General features: G+C 42.6%; 1 protein-coding gene across 1 annotated transcript in view; it reads left to right on the top strand.

The window, feature by feature from the left end:
* The window catches only part of LOC108892909 (fibroblast growth factor 14), a 52,038-nt gene continuing 32,783 nt past the window's right edge, over nucleotides 1–19,255 (top strand). Inside the window, exon 1 of the mRNA XM_018690686.2 lies at nucleotides 1–1,809. Coding sequence (XP_018546202.1) covers nucleotides 1,131–1,809 — 679 coding nt within the window. The 5' untranslated portion in view covers nucleotides 1–1,130. The remainder of the gene's footprint in view (nucleotides 1,810–19,255) is intronic.

Genomic DNA, 19,255 nt, shown 5'->3' with positions numbered 1-19,255 from the left:
TGGCACTTTTAATGCAGTAAGAAAAGTGGATCCATTGTTATTATTTTTATTTTTTACCTGTATGTTTTTTACTTCACATTTTTTTCATTAATAGCCAATTTCTTACATTGATTACCATTTGAAACACATGGAGAATAATGTTTTTTCATAAATCATGTAAAATTATCGCATAAGAATATGTAAGTAATTCTAGTCTTATCTAAATTGCTGAAACATACACCCTAAGGACGAAACAGACTGTTAGAGAGAAGCAGTCTCTTCACACGAACATGGAAACTGAGCTTGTAAAGTGTTGAAAACTTAAATGTTAATGCTTAGTTCTTTTATTTTGAAGGTGCCAACCGGAACGAGTGTCTCGATGAACTGCTCAGGCTTTGCTGCTGGTTGGGTATAGATAGTCAGTGCACCTCCTCGCGCCTCACCGGCCGTCGGTCGTCTCGAGCGCAGCTGAGGAAGACGCTGAAGCACCAGAGAAGCGCGGGAGGACCCAGAGCCGGACCCGATCTTTTTCTTCTTCTTCTCCTTCTCCCTCTGCATTTAGTTTCTGGAGTGGCGGAGCCAACAGAGACACAGTCCAGCATCTTCTTTTCATCAGCAAGGTGAGGAAGAGGAAGAGGAGGAGGAGGAGGAGAGAGGAGAGGAAGAGGAGACAGACAGCAGCAGCAGCAGTATCTTGGCGCACTGGAGCTTATGGATTATTGAGAAGTGGAGGCCGAAACGCGGATCAAATATTCATAAGGACTTTTTAAAGAGAAAAACAGAGTGGGATAGTGCAGAGATTCCATGCAGTGATTCACCTGCCCGGTCCAGCGCTGCGTGCGCTCTCACTGACCAGAGACCAGAGAACCAGCGCTGCTGCTGGAAACGGATTCTGCATCTAGCGTGTGTGACTGAGTGAGTGTGTGTGAGTGAGTGTGTGTGTGTGTGTGTGTGTGTGTGCGTGCGCGTGTGCGTGCGTGTGTATGTGTGTGTGTTTGGAAAGGAGCCCCCCTGCTGCAGTACTTGCCTGCTCTGTGGGTACAGGGATGCCACCGACTTGCTGACGGACACCCGGTAGCCTATCCGCACCCCTCCCCTCCTCCTCCCCTCCCGGACGGACGGACGCACCGAGCCCTGCGATCCCCACTAATATGCAATGGTTTTTTGTGCAGAAGCCGACAGCTGCCGCGTACCGCCGACTTCACGCTAGCGCCGCCGCATGCCTGTCAGCCGCTGCCGCTCCTCTCCCCGCGCCGCGCGGCAGACGACGCCATTTGAAGAGGAGCGCTCGCGGGGTTTTCACGCCGCGGCGGCCGGGCGGCAGCAGCAGCGACCGCTCCTCTACCGCTGAGGACCACCGGCCGCTGGGGCAGCCCGAGGGGGAGACCGCGGAGAAAAGCGCCGCAGCGGTTGCTCTTTTCCTGCCGCACGGGGACGACGTCGACGCGGAATACGTGCGGCTGCTGGTCTCTGGGCTTGTGGAGGAACCGGGCGAGAAACCGGGCGACGAGCCGGGCTTCCTGCTCTTATTCTTGTCTATGGTGCAGATTGGGGGGGCGAAACACCGCCGAACTGAGCCCAACAGCTGGCCGGCTCTGCTGGCATGCAAACAGGGGGGCGGATCAGCCCCCATGCGGTGGGTGAATTTTAGGCTGCCGCATCCGGAGCGCCTCTCGTCCCCCACCTCCTCTTCCTCCACCTCCTCCTCTTCCTCCTCCCCTGTCTCGGCCAAATCCATGCGGTTTATTTGGAACAACATTTTCAGCAAAGGATCGCATATGCTGCAGTGTCTTTGTGGCAGGAGCCTCAAGAAAAACAAGAACCCAACTGGTGAGTTTGTTGTGTGTGTATCTTTTTCTGTGTGTACGTGCGTGTGTTTGGGGGGGTGGGGGGGTGATAGAGAACGACTTTATTGCGTGTCTGAGCGTGTGCGTGCGCGCAGGAGTGTGTGTGCGTGCGTCCCAGTGTGTGTGTGTATGTGTGTTCCCTCCTGAGACTGCACTGTTCGACTGCTTGCTGGTGTTTCTCTGCAATCGCAGTTGTGCAGCAAGTGAGTGCTCCACAGGGAGGGGAGGGGGGTTGGTTATGATGGGGAGGTGGTGGTGGTTGGGGTGCAGAGGGAGGGGTGGGGTGATAACTTATTAGCACAGGTAGCTATACTGACTACAGTGGCTGTGCGTGCGAGGAAACAAGAAAAAAGCGTGCGTGCGTGCGTGCGAGCCGTGCCGTGCGTGGCAGAGATGCTGCAGAAAAAATCAAGTCTAATGCAGCATGCAGACCCGTTCAGGCTCCAGTAACCTGCATGATTAAACAGCACATGGCCTTATTTAGACTTCCACTGTGGATACATACAGCGCACACTGTGGAACAGGAAAGAGTGTGTGTGTTTCTTATAGAGCTGCAGTCATTTCAGTCAGACAACACAAACATCTCCTCTCATGAGATCGAAGGCTGGATGTGATGCTGTTGTTCAGCAGAGCTTCTTGGGGAACTGACTTTAAGGGGGTCATACAGTGTTTAATGCCACTTCCTCATTTAGGTGAGCTCTTCATTTTGTCTGTGGACACTGACAGGCAGCATCTCCATCCTCTGAGGTTGGATTTGTGTAGATGTAACGTCAAAGATCAGTGCTGGGACACCCTTCTGTCACATGCCCCCCGGCTGTATTCATTAACAGGGAGCAGGGACAATATAATTAAGAGTGAAAATCAGTTTAATTCACCAGCAGGTCTTTTGATTCTCTTAGTCATGCTCTCCAGAGAGTGACAGGACGCATTTAGATTTGCCAAAAGCTTCGACCAAACTGAATAGCCTGCCTTGTTTTCTGCCAGATTTTTCCACTGTCTGGTCTAGGTGAGGGCCGGCCAGAGATCAACACTGGCACTGTAACAGGAAGTGGGTGTTGTTGACATTATTGGCGTATTGACATTGCATCTGACAGTTGGTCTCTGTATCCTCCTCACAGTGTTTAGAGGGCAACAGCCAGGCTGTAGTGGTCAGACATAATTTGTTTATGGACAGACGTTAAGGTTTGTCCAAACTACCCATCATTCCCTTTGGTTGTCTCCGAGCTCAGAATTATAAGGTCCTATCTCACTGTCACTACTGTGTGTTTTATAGGAAAACTCACTTACAGAAAGTTTTATTACAGTTACATTTAGAAACAGTGATGGGTATTGTTTAGTGTTTTACCCAATGGCACTTCATTAGGTCTCAATTAAAGGAGCAATGCACAGCTAGATGATGCTTTGTTGTTGTTTAGAGTGCTATAGTGGAAACACTTATGTTGAAAATGTTTTTAAAACGATAAGTGACAAAAAGTTTTAAAAAGTTTCAACTTTCAGCTGAACTTATAAATCTCTTCATCATGACAAATCTGCAGTTTACACCACAGCTCAGAGCAGCTACTTTCTGCACATTAAGATCCACAGAGAAAATGTTGGAGTAACCAAAGGCAAGCAAAAACATTCAGCACTGACAGGAAAAAGAAAATACTGAGTGGATATCCTGTGTAATGATGTCAGAGGCATTAATGCTGTGTCTACTCTCTGTCCCTGAATGCTAAACAATCATTTTTCCCCCTGCTGGTTACAAAGCACTGTCCCTCTGTGTTGGAGCTGATGCATTAAAAGACAGACAAGAATTTCAGCACCACAGGACAGCGCTCAGCACTCACAACCTCTGTGCTGCAGCGACTTTACAACTACTGTGATTAACTAGCAATACAGGTTTCAAAACAAACACTGCCTCAGAAGCAGGAAGTATTTGTAGGACGATCTGAAAAGCTGTGTCCATACTCACAGGAGACTGTAGTGTATGGAGGATGAACACCAACCTCATAGGAACAGGCATATAAAGAGAGATGACTTCACTCTCCTTCACTGACTAACATATGAAGAGTTTACGAAGGGCTGGTGGGTCAATCTCTTGGAAAACTGAAGCAGAAAGTGCTCAGCATAAACCATTAATCTTGCAGATTAAAGATGAAAACAAACCAAACAAAATGAATATTGGCCTGTTGGCACAGGTGAAAAGTCTAATTTGCTACACAGAGCTGAACAGTTGTACTAACTACAAAATTTTCATAGCTTCTTTTCACTGCCTGCCAACACACCACTGCCTGCAGTTTACAAACTGTCACGTGACTGGTTGTGTGTTTTCTTGTGTCCTCTGTGCTTTAATTCCTTCTCACTTTGTGTTCCTCTTTGCTCATTTGATGAACTGGCTTGAAGCTAGACTTAGTGGATTAAACAGCGACTTTTAAGAGAACATAGCGTCCTAACTTGTCGTTACACTGACATTTCAAACATTCCTCTTCAGTGAATGGAGATGGCTCAGTTGAAATCAGGTGACTTAGAATCTCAGTCCGTTAATATGATGACAACCATGACATGCAGCTGAAAGCTCTTGTAAAGCTAGTAAGTAAATTCAATTCAAGATGCTGTATTGAACTCTGGGAACTTGTTGCTGTTTATTTAGTTTTTAACATTTTACAGTCTAAAGTGTGATGGGCTCAGTGTTTTGTCTATATTTTCTGATGTGTGTAAATAGTTGAAATGCAAGTGACTGCAACCAGGAGTCAAGAAACTTGACTTTTGCATATGTTGTTTAGTCATGTGAGGTGATTAGCAAATGAAAGAATATCTCACCCACTCCCACACACACAGTGGGAATGCAGTGAGGAGCGGTAGTACATGCTGTACACTGTCTCTGAGTGGAATGAGTGAGTCCCCACCAACCTCCTGCAGCCGGAGCCTGTGGATTTATAGCAGCCAGCAACATTTAGCTGTCACTTTCTCTTTTAATTAAAGATAACATATGAACTCTTTCCCTCTGCGTTTTAGTGTGTATGTGTGCGTTTATGGAGCATACACACACAGTTGGTGGTGAAATATGGACCTGCTGTAGATGGAGAGGAGGGAGAGTTTTGCTGACTCAGCATTTGCTGGCGTTTTTCCTCTGAATTGCACTATTTAGTGACGGTCCGCTGGGAGGGCAGAAATACAGCTTTGTTTAGTGTGTATGGATGTGTGCGTGAATACATCAGTATGTTTGATGATTCACTGAGAGCCAAGCTAAAGTTTAGTTGTTAGGTAACTGTTTTACACTTTTTATCAGAGCTGGATCTCACATAAAATCTATATCATCGTGAGATAGATAGACACGTAAAATAAGTCTAAGACTTAAAGCCTAAAGCCAGTAGTGATCCAAAGATGCTCCGTTGTTCATTGTACTTATTGGAGTGTTGGATGGAACGACATCAGTGCTATTTTTGGCAGCGCTGGGACTAAAAACACCAATTCCGTCCTAGGGATAGCACCAGAGGAAAGGCCACAGGGCTCATTAAAATTAAAAAGGCCTCTCCGCATGGGAGCAGGAAGCTGCTCAGTCAGTCTCCCTATTAGAGTTTGATATGTTGAGTGTACAAACAAAAAGTTTGTCCTGATGGTGGTGTGAGAGGAAAGGTCAGGTGTTACCACGTTCATCCTCATGAGAGCATTAAAACAGGTCCCACACTTCCTTTCACACAGACACGTCTAAAGCTCACTGAGGGCAGCTAACAGGCCTTGAGTGGACGCTCTTTCAACAAAGCAACAGAAGAAAAGATTTGTCTGTTTACAGTGCAGCCAAACAAATCATGAGCCAAGAGAAGATTTATTGTCATATTGATTTAATAAAGAAGAAAGTCGTGCGGCTGGGACACAAAGTGCAACTTATCCTGGTGACAAAACACACTGAAAATATTCAGTCTGCATTAGCAGTAACAAATTCAGTTCTGCTACAACTGCAGGACAGTTTCTATCAGTTTGATGAAAACAGTAACACTGGAGTACATGCATGCACTGTTTCCTGTTATTGTCAGAATAGGTGGACTTTATTAGTAACAATGAAAGCTACAACACTAGAGTGAAGTAATTATACTGACTGGCTATCCTGAAAAAATGCAATAGCATCAAAAATATGACACAATTTAAATCAATATATTATGCAGTCCCCATTCAGAGCCATGAAATATAATATTTCACAACATGTATTCTGTGATGAGTTCAGGTCCCACTGCTGTGAAGCTTTTTCCTGTGTGAATGGAGTTCCAGTGTTGTAAATGGGACTCCCTCCGTTTCCTCCACATGAACCAGCATCGGTATCATTCATTGTTAAAAGGAATAAGGCACAATGTTACTCAATGTCTTGCGTCCCATGTGGCGTGACCCAGATAGAGACTTTTACCTTTTATAGCTCACATAGGCATGCACGCCCCCACGCACATACATACACACTCACACCTGCTCACCTTCTCTGGAGAGTTCCCATTAAGGCATCTTACTTTATATTTTATTTAAACACTGGAGTATAGCAGTGGGGTTTGTGCCAACTCAGATTTGTCTCTCTAAGTGAAAGGCCCACACATACACACATATGCACATAGGTATTTAAATATGTTGTACTTAAATTAGAATTTTAAAGAATCGAAATGTTACAGAGAATTGCCCTTAGAAGTCAAATTAATGGACTTAGTTGGATAAAAAATATTCATATTTTATATTTCCCCCAAGCTTGCAACAAAGTAAATGTGTGTGTGTGTGTCTCCTTCTCTGCCTCTGTTTCTGAGTTGCGTGCTGCTACGTTGTCTAAAGGTGATGAGTTGACAAAAAAGTGACAGTCATAGTGATGTGTGTCCTCTAAGGTCACTTGGAGGGTTTTGGTGCAGTACTCTAATATGCTCCCCTGGTGTGTATGTGTGTATGTGTGTGTGTGTGTGTGAGAGAGAAAGAGAGAGAGAGAGAGAGAGAGAGAGAGAGAGAGCGCTCATTAGCTCATGGCCTCATTGTCCAAACTCACTGAGTCTGCAGAAAGACACTATGACTTTGCCAGTCTGATCTGCTTTCCTCTGAACTCATCATGTACGTCATCCTTCACACAGATACGCACATGCACACAGAAACTGTCAACTAATCAAACCCATAACACATACAGCGCAGTCGCACGTGTCATTTTATATAACCAAGCACAGAGGAAACTACTTTGTTGGCGAAAACACACCTGAACTGATATGAACTTTGCAGACAAAAGCCAAAAATTATGCATTATTTCTTATATGATATCCTTTCATTTGCATGACTTCTGTTGATGTCTTATGCACACTTAAGTAGAAATTAAACCATCTACTGGATTCATCCACTTCAGACTTAGTGATTTACCAATAGCGGTTAAATAATGGCCAGATTAACCTGTTAAGGGGACCCAGTGCAAAGATTTGTTATTGACCCCCTCCTGACCTCTGACACCCAACTACCTTCCCCGGGTGTTCTGTTTCAATTAGTCGCAGCAGTTTGATCAAACACAACTTTATTAAGCGTGGGAACTCAATGAATCACAGTATTCTCCTTGGAGAACTAAGACTACACCTACATGAATGTGATTGGCTGCTACTGAAACTACCATCTGCCACAGTGTTGCATTTCTGCATTGAGGGCACAGTACTGATGTGGAGGTAAATGAGTCCTGGTGTCAGACAAAGAAAATAACTTTATGAGAAGCCAATGCTGTTGATTACAGTGTAACTCTGTTTAGCAGTGGAAGTCTATAATTTGCAAAATGAAGCAATGAGCAACAGAGGAAAGGTAAATGAGGGAATGTGTGTGTGTTTGTGTGTGTGTATATGTGCAGTCATGTGTGTGTTTGGACAGCTCTCGCTCCAGGTTTCTGTCAAGAGAGAGTGAGTGCTGAGTGTTATTTTTCCAAGTGCACTTAAAAAGCAGCAGGGCATCAAAGACCCCACTAAGAAGTGTTTTCACAGACTGAATGATAAGAAGCAGAGAAACACTTGACAACAACTCAGTCTCTCTCTCTGACCCGCTGCATAAAAAGCATTTAATTGGCGAGGCTGGAAACACAGAATATACACAGACAAAAATAATCCCAACTCAAGCTGCACTTACTAGCATTCCCCAGAGCTTTCAACCATACGTAAGCTCCAAAACAGTACTTGTGTGAAAGTAATGAAACAGTAGCTTGACAGAGCAATCCAAACTCAAGGCCCACTCGTTATTTTTTCAGAGCTTTCAAACAGAGTTAAGTAGTTAAGACCTGCATTTAATCAAGATGAAAATGTTGGTATAGTTGTTGACTCATGACAGCGGTAAAAAAGCTTTACATTAAAAAATGTTATGGGTGATAAAGGCGAGAAGAGGTTGGGTGTAAGGAGAAAAAATAAACCCTTAAATAGTACAAATATTGCCTGTTTACACCTGCAGCATGACCTGAGCCTGTGTATTAGAGCTGTCATGCTGTCTGGTGGGGAAATAATTTAACTCATGGTTACCCACCTGAACTTAAACATAACCATTCAATTTTACGTCTAAGCCCGGCCTCTTGGTTTGGTTGGCCAATCACAGCACTCATGCAGATATATGGATGATGTGGTTCTACTTTACAGAAAATTGCAGTTCTTTCCATGATCTCTGCTCTGCAGACGCATTTGGTCAGAACATCAGTTCCACTGAGACAATTCTCACCATAAAGTAACACTGCTGCCTGTTTGTTCAAATGCTTAGAGGAACTTATGCTTCTGTTTGTCTGTGACTTATTATCAGTCATAATCTCTGTCTGCTCTCAGGAGCAAAGTTAGAGTCTCACAAAGGAGAGTTGGGCTCATGTGATTTGTTTTAAGAGCATCCATTTTGCAAGGCAATAAAAATATACTTATTATGTTGTTGATGCATGACAAGACATGTAAGAATAACCCTGAGCATTTGTTTCCAATTGCTTTATAATACTAATAGAAATTAAACCACAAAACAGTTAATCCTTTAAAAGAAAAAACATATATAACGTAAACATTGATGGAAAAGCTAAGCGGCTCACATCTCTGATGACTTCTCACGTCTCACTCTGTAGCTTTAAGTGCCTCTTCTCTTTATCTCCCTTCTTTCCTCCTCATTTGTTCTACCTCTCCGTCACACACACTTGAGCTGACTTTTAGTCTTCCCGTGTCCGAGTTAACCTTTTGCCTGATGACAGCCCTGCATGACATAATCGCTGTATCTGTCCAACTCACTATGTGTGTGTGTGTTTGTGTGAGGCCACACCGGAGGGGTACAGTTAAAGAAGTGAGGTTTCCAAGGGGGTGCATTGGGCTGGCGTCTACAGGTGTGTGTTAGTCATGGACTTTGAGTTTATACTGAACGTAGCAGAGAGGAGAATAAAGGCTGCTTTGGGTAGAGCTGATCCAGGTAAGATGCTGTTTACACTGGAAACATCTGTCCTGAGAGAGAGAGAGAGAGAGAGAGAGACTTAGGAGAGACAGTCTGAGCTACCAGCTGTGGACGTATATTGACGTATATTTTATTTGGTTTCCTCATCTTTATATTTTTGCAAAGTTTCAAAAGTTTGCTTAAAATGTATTTGACAGTTTGATAGAAACCTGGTTATCACAGGAAACTGTGTATTATGTATTTGCTACAAATGAGTGAGTGAAGTTATTGTATAACAGCTTCCAATCATATGATACATTAAGATAAATTCATGGGCTCATAAAAGAGTGAAGACAAACTGAGTCTCACCTCCTCAACTTCACTGTAGTTTACCACAGAAAAATGAAAAAAAAAAACAAAAACTAAAAACAAACCAAGACTGAATTTTTGACCAGACACTTCATGATGTAATTTTGTTGCTGTCCGAAAATACCACAGATATAACTGACTGCGACTGTTTGACTAATCTTGTCCCAGCCAGGGTTTAGGGTGATATAATATGGGTGAATTTGGAGGCATTATAGAGTCAGTTCATGATCACTGCCTCATGAATTTGGACAGACACTGAGAGTGTATATAACACACTTACAAAATACACGCAGGGACACTACAGAGACTGATGTGCCCTTTGTAGTCACTGATAACTCAGGCGTCACACTGTAGCGTCTGTCTGGAGGACTCTGTATTATATAGCTGTCAATGATGTATGTGTGTGTGTGTTTCTGTGGCAGACAGATGAGGTCATGATGGCCGTCACTAAAGCTGCTCATCTGTTGCTTCCTTCCCAGCAAAGTCATTTTCTTGTTTTACTGGCTTGTCTCGTGTGAGTCACTTTGAAACTATTGCACTTATTGAGTATCATTTTAAAGTCATAACTGAGAGAGGCTGTGATGGTAAAATTAAATATGAAGTGGCAAAACACCCCCATAAATGCAAATGCCATCCCACATAGATCACCAAGATGTTTATTCACTGGGCAAGCCAGCTCTTTTATTCAGAATTTGCAGGAATATGCAGCCACAGAACAGCATATTGAACAACAGCAATTCATAAGAAATTTAAATAACCAATATGGTATAATTAAAGCAGCTGGGTTGTGGGTGGGGAATGGACTAAGAGGGTAAAACTGCACCATCCTCCTCCTCTATTTTTCTTAATGTCCTCAGCAACCATAAAGACAAATCCAACAATGCTTTAGTCCATCTATCAGTGCTTTTCAACTTTCTTTCATACACCTTTAAAAACTGGTCACAAAATACAACATACAATTCCAGAAAATGCTCAGTAACTTCCTTGAACAGCTGGGCACTGTAGTTTTCACCAAAAGTCACTCAAACAGAAGTAAATTGTACATTTGCTCGGGACTACTTTCAGCTGCAGATTGAATTTGAGGGTTTTTTCATTGTTTACTAAAGCAGTTTCATGTGTTATGACATGACTTATAAGCAAATCCTCTTGAAAAACAATTATTTAAACACAATTTTATTTGACTCTTATTTTCCCTGAAATTATAGTCGACTAACTTAGAGCAATTAAACAGAGGTAAAATGCTTATCTAAAAGACTTCACCTCTGATGAAATTGCTCTTTATATTGTGTTTTGGTGGTTAATACCAGTAACTGATGCTCTCTGAAAAACTCTGATAAAAGTGGCTGTAATTTCATGCCTGTTTGTCCAATTTTGAATGAATTCTAATGCAAGTTAACACTCTGTCGTCTTAAATCCATTAGCCTGTCCTCTCTCTAGGTGATGGACACAGATATAAAGTGCTCGTAGTATTCTCAACATGCAACACTTATTCAGCACAGAGTAGCCGTGCTGTGTTTGTATCCCTTCACCTGAGGGAAGTGTTGCTCTTAGATCTGTATTGTGGCCCAGTTTGGATTAGATGCAGTCTTATGTTCGCCTTGCAGCCTGAATGGGATCCTCTAATGGACCATGCTGCTGATCTGTGAAATGCTGTCATTGTTGGACGGATTTCTGTACACACGCAGACACAACACACATGCACATATTGGATACAAGGCCTTAAAATGCAGGGCTATGGGGAAAACAGATTAGGCAGAGGTCTCTTCTTATTTTGCAGAAGAAAGAAGGAAAAAAGCATGTCTGCTGTATAATCTTAGATTTTCAGTTTAGCATCACTATCCCTGCTGACCACAACGCTCCAACAATGCACCACCTGGTCCTTCCTCCTCCTCCATCCAACTGTGAACTTCTCCCCACAGAAAAGGTGTGAGGAATGAAGTTTTGTCATAACACAAAAGCTGAAATTTAGGCATTTTATTACTCAGATTGTGGAGAAAAATAAGCTTAAATCCTCGCACCAGCATGTGCACGACCGTGGGTGGCACCGAAAACAGCCTCCTTTGTTGAGTCTTGAATGCTTGACAAAGTTTTATCTCTTGTCACATTGTCTACCTACGCTCTGTGTTCCCGTTATTCAAAACTAATTTTATGTTTTATTCAGTCAGCCGCACACGCAGCACAGGAGCCTTTGAAAGCACGCGAAAAACTGCCTGCTAAAGAAAAATAATGCAGCTGTCATCAGCAGCAACAAGCTGAGTTTTAATCTTATTCTTTGGGAAAATATAGAGCAGATAGTTGACATATGTTTTCTGCTTTTCATGATGTACCTGGCAAAAGAAAGAAAATTTAACTTCTGTAATAAGCAAAGGCCAGAGGGATTAATCAACCTTAGGTGTACATCTGGTGGCATCTTTTATATGATGCCCATGTGTTGTGGCAGCACTGCCTTCATGGTAAAACAATGACTGGCCCAAGATGTGACTGACTCATTACAGAGAGGCCAGCAGGTTACAATGATGTAAACATCTCAGGGGCATGAGAAGAAAACCGCTGCCATTACTCATTAAAGGGCCAGTACACTGAAAAGTCCTGTTGGCAGAGGAGTGGTGGGCTGGGAGTTGTGGTTTAGCTGAGACTGGGAGAGAGCAGCTGTTGGGAAACCGTTCAGTTCCACTCAGGCTCTTAGTGCTTCCACCACAACACACACACACACACACACACACACACAGAATGCATAAACAAGCATATTGGATGGGGAGTAAATTAATTAGTATTGACAGATGCATTACATTTCTCTGGCTCTGGTCCAGTCTGCTGCTGTACTGTATGTACAGTGCTGCTCTGTACTATCAACAGGAGTTTGTGTTTTGTCACACACTGGCTCAGGGAATAAAATGGGAGGGGAGTCTAGCCGAGAGTTTAACTGTGTGAGAGATGTGTGAAGAGGTGTGAAATGGTGCAAAAGGAAAAGAAACAGATGCAGGGTGAACGTAGGCTGCAGTGAGCTCCGGTGATTATACACTGGGAGGCCCAGGTGAAACGAATGAATGAGCTAACAAACCTCCACATTCAGCCACTGGCCTCCTAACCTTTACCTCTTTAATTACAAGGTGGTCTGACATAGTAGTGGACAGCAGAGGACAGCATGTTCCAGTTTCCACTCACAGCCCTAAGCACAGGTCAGGTGGATGTGTTTGTCCTGGCAGGGGTCTCTTGTTGCCACCAAATGATGACTGTTGCCTCTGCAAAGCAAAGGCAGAAGTCGTGTTTTTGCTCCATGTTGTCCGTGTTGAAATCATGACCAAGATTGTTTTCTAACTTTTGACTTTCAGCACATACACCCCACGCTCCTTAGCTCAGACTCTTGCTTGGAGGAGTTCTCCACCCTCTCTTCTCCTCACCCCCCCTCCTCTCCTCCCCTCTTTCTCTGTAGGTCTGACTTTTTCGGGGGAAAGATCTGGAGCGCTTATGTAACCACTCTGACGCAGAAGTCTCCCATTTTCAGCTGTTATCATTTTGCGTGGAAAATTGTCTCTGATGACTTGAACCTCCTACTGTACCTGCTTTAGTGGCTGCTTTGTGACCTCTGACCACTCTGGGAAAATCCAGCACCCTATTTCTATATATTGCTTTTAGAATAGCTTCAAAGGATACCTCATACAATAAGATTGTATTTACTGAACATATCCTACATATATGTACTCAAAATATTCCTCTAGATATCTGGAAAGCCATTAAATATTAGCTGTTAAGTTAGAGCTGACTGGGTGATTTCAGAGCAGTCCAGTGTCTACAGGTTTTTTTTAACAGTTGGTAACTCTGGGGAAAAAGCATGACTAACAGGAATTGACTTTCACTGTTATTACTTCACACTTCAAAGTACCAACAACACCAGAATTATTAGAACAGCACTTCCTGGGAATATCCCCTTGAAATGTCCCCCAGGCCTCAAAACAGGGAGCTTTTAAAAGAGAGATCAATAGTAATATGTGAGGTGTTTAGAGGAGCATGGTCCATGAAGCTCTATTACTGAGATCCAAGCCCTGCTGCTGTTGTTGTGAGGAGTCAGAAGTATTTAACATAGAATTTGCTTGATATGCAGACATATATTGATATTTGTTTGATATATTAGACATGGGGTAATTTATAAAAACAGAACAGTTTGATTGTAGCCCAGACATTTCCAACAATCCTGAATAGGTCCTGTAGTGTGTTGGACAGACTGAAGTTTGCTGACATCCCTTTGGAGCTGAGATTACAGTGAGCTTAGGGGGAAGTGTTTTAGTGAGTAAAACAAGCCACTTGTTGCATTTTATACAACTGTATGGCAAATTGTATTTTGGTCCTATTCAGTGGCTTCACTTGAGGGGTGGGGGGGTTTAGAGGTTTTACTTCCTTATTTACAGACTTACTTGGTCTTGGACCAGTGTAGATATTTATGACCTTTTTCTACTGTGCTACTTTAAAGCAAAAGTTACATAGTCTCACTTTAAGCTAAAGTCTAAAAAGTCTAAACTAATTACACCTCAAACGTATGTACAACTTCCATGTAGATACAGTTAAAATTACTCTCAGTAATGATGCACATAACTTCGTCTGTGGTTGCTAGGTTACAAGGGCTGGCTCATCTTGATGTCAACTTTACCCAGTGTTGCTGCATCAGAAAGTTATTCGTGATAAGCTACTTTAACCATTCTGACTGACAAACCAGTTTGACAGCAACAAAAACACTGTATATGTGTTACTGTGTGTATTCTTGTGATACACTGATCTCTGTGAGTTTCCTGACACCCTGTAGATGTAAAGTTTTTCACTGGTGTTTGTGCTGCGAGCAAGAGAGGCGTTGAAAGAAATTTGGGATGAGAGAGGAATAGGTATAACAGAGAAGAAAGAGGAGAAAGAGGGGAGGGGGATGCAAGACACTGGAGACAGCAGACAGAGATGGAAGAAAAGAGAGAGGGAGGGGGGGTGTGGATGAATAATTTAGTCCCTCCATTCCCTCTCTCCTCCTCCCTGCTGAGTTGAGGATGCTGCAAACATAGAGGAGAGGAGAGAAAGAAAAGAGATGGAGAGAGAAGAAAAGGAAAGGAGGAGAGGGGAGGAAATAAAGGAGGAGAGGAGACAAGATGAGATGAAAAAAGAAAGAGGAGAAAAGGAAGGGAGATGAGGGGAGAGGAAGTGAGAGGAGAAGGGGTTGTTGTCATTTATTTTCCCCCCAAAATAAACTGTGTAAATAGTGATTTTTAGTTTAAAAGCTTGATTATATGGTAGCCAGTGTGTGTGTGTGTGTGCAACAGGGTACACATGTGTGTGTGTGAGTGAGAGAGAGGCAACCTGCAGACGGAGCAGAAAGATAAAGTCAGAGACGCAGTACGATGAATGTAATTGATCCCAGATGTGTGTGTGTGTGTGTGTCGGTGTGTTATCCTCTCAGCATTCAGCAGGTGTTCTCTCCCTCCTTTTCGGAGACCCACCTGCGTCACTAATCACTTGTTACCTTGGTAACAGTGGACTTCCCCGTGCCTGTGTGCTGTGCGTGCGTACGTGCGCGTGGGCGGGTGTCTGAGTGTGAATTATGACTCATCCTGCTCAGTTCAGAGTGGCTATCCTCACACTCCTGTCTGGGGAACACCCACCCGCATCTGTTACCTCCCTGTCTGTCTGTCTCTCTTCCTGTCGCTCCATTTCTCGTCCCCCTTCATCATCCCCCATCTTTCCCAGCTCTTTTCCAGGCTGATGCCCACACTTTATGGCTGCTTTAGTCGGTGTATAACATTTACCTGTTGCTGCTGTTGTTGCTGCTTTCTTTGTCTCAGACACTCACCATAGCTCTAGCGCCACCTACAGAGATTGACAAATAATCTCTGGGAAGTGCTTAGTCTAAGTTAGTCAGAATTTGGACTTACAGTTTTTGTTCTTAAAATGAAACCATATCTGATCAGGTGCAACTTCCATTTAAAGGAGCAGTTCAACATTTTGAGACACTTGATAAGAAGTCAGATGCTGTATGCCCTGTAAGAATTAGACTTCAATGTAACATCTGATTTAACAATAAAAACTGTAAGATTTTGACTTATTAAGTCTAGTAAAGCTATAAAACTAATCAAGTTTATACACCGCATGGCCAAATGTATGTGGACACTGAATGTAACCTGTAGTAACATACCTAACCAAAGGTGGAAGAGCACTATGTCTATAATATAATTGTAGTAAGATTTTCCTTCATTGACCAAGGAACCTAGATCAAAACAGCTCCAGACCAAAAACATCCAAAAGTATGGACAGTAGAGAGAAACATGTTAACAAATTAACAATAATTCCTCCATTATTCTGTATAGAGCTTCTTGGTAAATGCACAGAAAGCAAAGATCATAGCTGAACAGTCATCTTCATCCACCCACACCCAACATGTTCAATACTTCTCTCAAGGTGGTTGAGCAGTTTTGGTGCTTTGGCGCCAGCACTGTACAATACCTCCTTTTTTTTCTTGTCGGCGTAGGCAGCACTTCTTTCTTGGTGTTTGAGAACAAAAGCATTGAAATGTCAAAGACAGTCTTGCTATCAGCAACTTGCTACTTTTTATGGCTGGTTCATTGAGTTTATTCACATTAATTTGCTTCAAGCAATATTTTGTATTGAAGAGCAAGTACAAGTCTGAAACAAAGGGCTGTAGATGCTATTAACAAATTACATTCTCAGCAACCACCCCAGCCCCTTTTTGCTCCAAATGCCAAATTGCATGTTGTTTTTAAAACCAGGATATGTCTGTTCCCCGATGGGACACTTACATGCTTCATTTTTGGCCTAATGTCACACCAGAGGGGCTCTTGAGCAGCCCACTTTAGGATAAAACCGGACCCTTACCAGCTGCAACATACTAAAATATTGTTGGCAGTTTGAACACATCAGGTGTAACTGTGAGACCTGCAGCTTCAGAAGTGGTCTCTGAAGTGGGCTAATTATCATTAAATCACAGGACAAAGAAGCCACCAAAAATCTCTGTTAAAAACTATATAGATACAAAGTGTGTGGATTGAATTTTAAGAAAATACAATGGGCTTTTGAATGGACTTCTGTTGATGCAGAAAATATGAATTTGCTATACATGCACATGTGTAATATTTGAGTATGACATGGATCTGAAAGTGTGAGAGTGAAGAGTGCTGTTCTCATTTGTTTCCTGTAGAGGGCGCCGCTGCCTCTGCACAGACTCAAAAGAAAATAACATAGACAGACATGCAGAAAAGATTCAAACAGAATAGAGAAGAATAGGGCTGTGTGTGTGTGTGTGTGTGTGTGCATTCTCTCAGGAGAAAGCTGGGTGTTTAATTGGAGCTTTTCCTTTTTCATTTATGCATATTTCTGCTTACTTGCAGGATTTGTGTGTGTGCTCTTGGGTTTATCCGAATGTGTGTGCATGTGTTCTCTTGCAAACCTTGGACCATGAAAAAGAAAGATTTGGGTGGGCATTGATATATATATATATTTTTGAGGGGATGGATGGTGGAATAAGTAGATGGAAGAAGGACGGGGTGCAAAGACTTTTCCTTTGAAGTCAAAGAGCCGTGTCCCGCCTTCCTCGGATGTTATAAAAAGCAGCAGGAGTGATGAATTTTAATGTAAATGTAGCTTTGATTTATTCATAACTCTTTCACTTGGACTGACCTGGATAAAACAGCGTACACACCCCTCTTTCCTGTTTTATTTTTGTTCTTTTCTCCTGCTGTCTGGGAGAGAGAGAGAGATAGATTTAAATAGTTGTGTGTCAGCAACATCAAGGGCAAAAGAAGGAAAGCCTGGGATCCTGTGGAAGATTCTGGGTTTACCTGCTGAGATGGGGCAAAAGATGAGGATTCAGGATGACAAACTGCTGCTGCTGCTGCTGCAGTGTCTAGATGCATTTTTCAATCAAAAGCATGATAGAAGCAAGCAGAGGAAGATGTATCAGTGTGAAAATGATAAAAACATAATGGCCCTGACATATTTTCAGCTCTCAAAGACAAAAATCTAACAGGCTTGTTTCTCCATTCAGAACTCCATTTGGTTATTGAAGCGTTTAAAGGGGCAGGTTTTTCAATCATTCCAGCTTTTATCTCCGCTGTCCAGGGACCCACTCTGCTATTGATCATTATGCACCACACGCAGAGAGAACTGCTACTGTGTTATTGATGCACAACCACTATTAATACTGTTATCAGTGCACTCTATTGTTAGACATGCTCTGGTGCCACCTAGTGGGCGCAAGGAAAGACATACATCAAATTTCTGTGATACCCTAGAGAAAACTTTGTGTGTATGTCTCTCTCTCTCTCTCTCTCTCTCTCTCTCTCTCTCTCTCTCTCTCTCTCTCTCTCTCTCTCTCATCACACACACACACACACACACACACACAGGTGTTGAGAGAGACCGAGTCAGACGGAGGCTGTTCACTGTCCATGGTGCTGACATATTTTGGTTTAAGTGTTCTGACCTGCTCCTGACGTCACGAAGCCTCAAAGCGACATATGATTATTTTTTAATGGCATATGATTCACCCACTGCCCCCGAAGTCCTTCTGGGATCCACACGGCATGGATAAAAACACTTTAGAGTGAATAGCACCTTGAAATAGCTTTAGAACCAAGTTTTTACATAAAAATAACAGAAATAAAATATAAAATACAGGCTACAAATGTGATATAAGCCTATTTGAATGTCCATAATACACATAACAGTCACATAAATAAAGCAGAAATCTATACTGGGATCAAAGGGCTTCATCCCCTTAGGAAAATGTTTGCAATCAGCATATTAAATAACCCTACTGACAGTAAAATATCTCATATGCGAAGTTGACATTTGGGACTGACACCGATGGAAATCGTTCATCCCTTTAGGGACCTAAATTTAATAAGTAAACTCCACATCTCAGATTTGGATATTTCTTGTGCAAAAGAGGAAATGGTGCCTTCTTGTTAGCATTAAAGGAAATGTCAGGGTGTTGCCAAAGACATTACAGTGAATCCTAAGAAGAATTATGAGTATGGATAATATATAATGGAAAAAGTCTACTGAAGTCCACACTGTCCGTGTAACTTATCAACTTATCAATAACACTGCTGTCAAAACCTGTAGGGAATATATTGAGGAATTTGTTGTTTCCTGATATCATGGAGGTTCCACTCTGCCCTCAAAAACCCACACCACTGTCCATGATTCATTATAGGAGGACAGATAGATTGGAAAGGGTTCTGGGATTTTTCTTTGATATCGGTTTCCCCAGAAGAATAGAAAAATTTCATTCAGTGCTCTTTGTGTCCAGCTGGGTCCCAGCCCAGCTCTTTATTCTGGAGAGATGGCTGACCTACATGCTGCGCTGGAAAAACCAATTTATGCTAGCTTGTGAAATTTAGGCAAACTTTTGGAAAATATTAATACTTTGTTCGACTCGTACAAGGATTTAACATATGATACAGTTTTATTAAGTGTAACCACAATATTTAAATTTTGTTTAACATACTGTACATGCTCCTGATACACCTGATACTTCTCCACATGTTGTTACATCACAATGGAAATGTGAGTGTACTGTATTCAATCCTGTAGTATAGGCTTACCTGTGTAAGGTATAAGCACGTGTGCAGTGGACAAACCAGACATGTGAGGCCAGCAGCCCTCCAGTTTATCAGCCTGTCAATCTAGCCCACCTCTTGCATTTTTAAACCTATTCATTC

The sequence above is a fragment of the Lates calcarifer genome, linkage group LG7_2 (assembly GCF_001640805.2).
Source record: "Lates calcarifer isolate ASB-BC8 linkage group LG7_2, TLL_Latcal_v3, whole genome shotgun sequence".
Classification (NCBI taxonomy): domain Eukaryota; kingdom Metazoa; phylum Chordata; class Actinopteri; family Centropomidae; genus Lates; species Lates calcarifer.
This window is presented reverse-complemented; position numbering and strand designations above follow the sequence as displayed.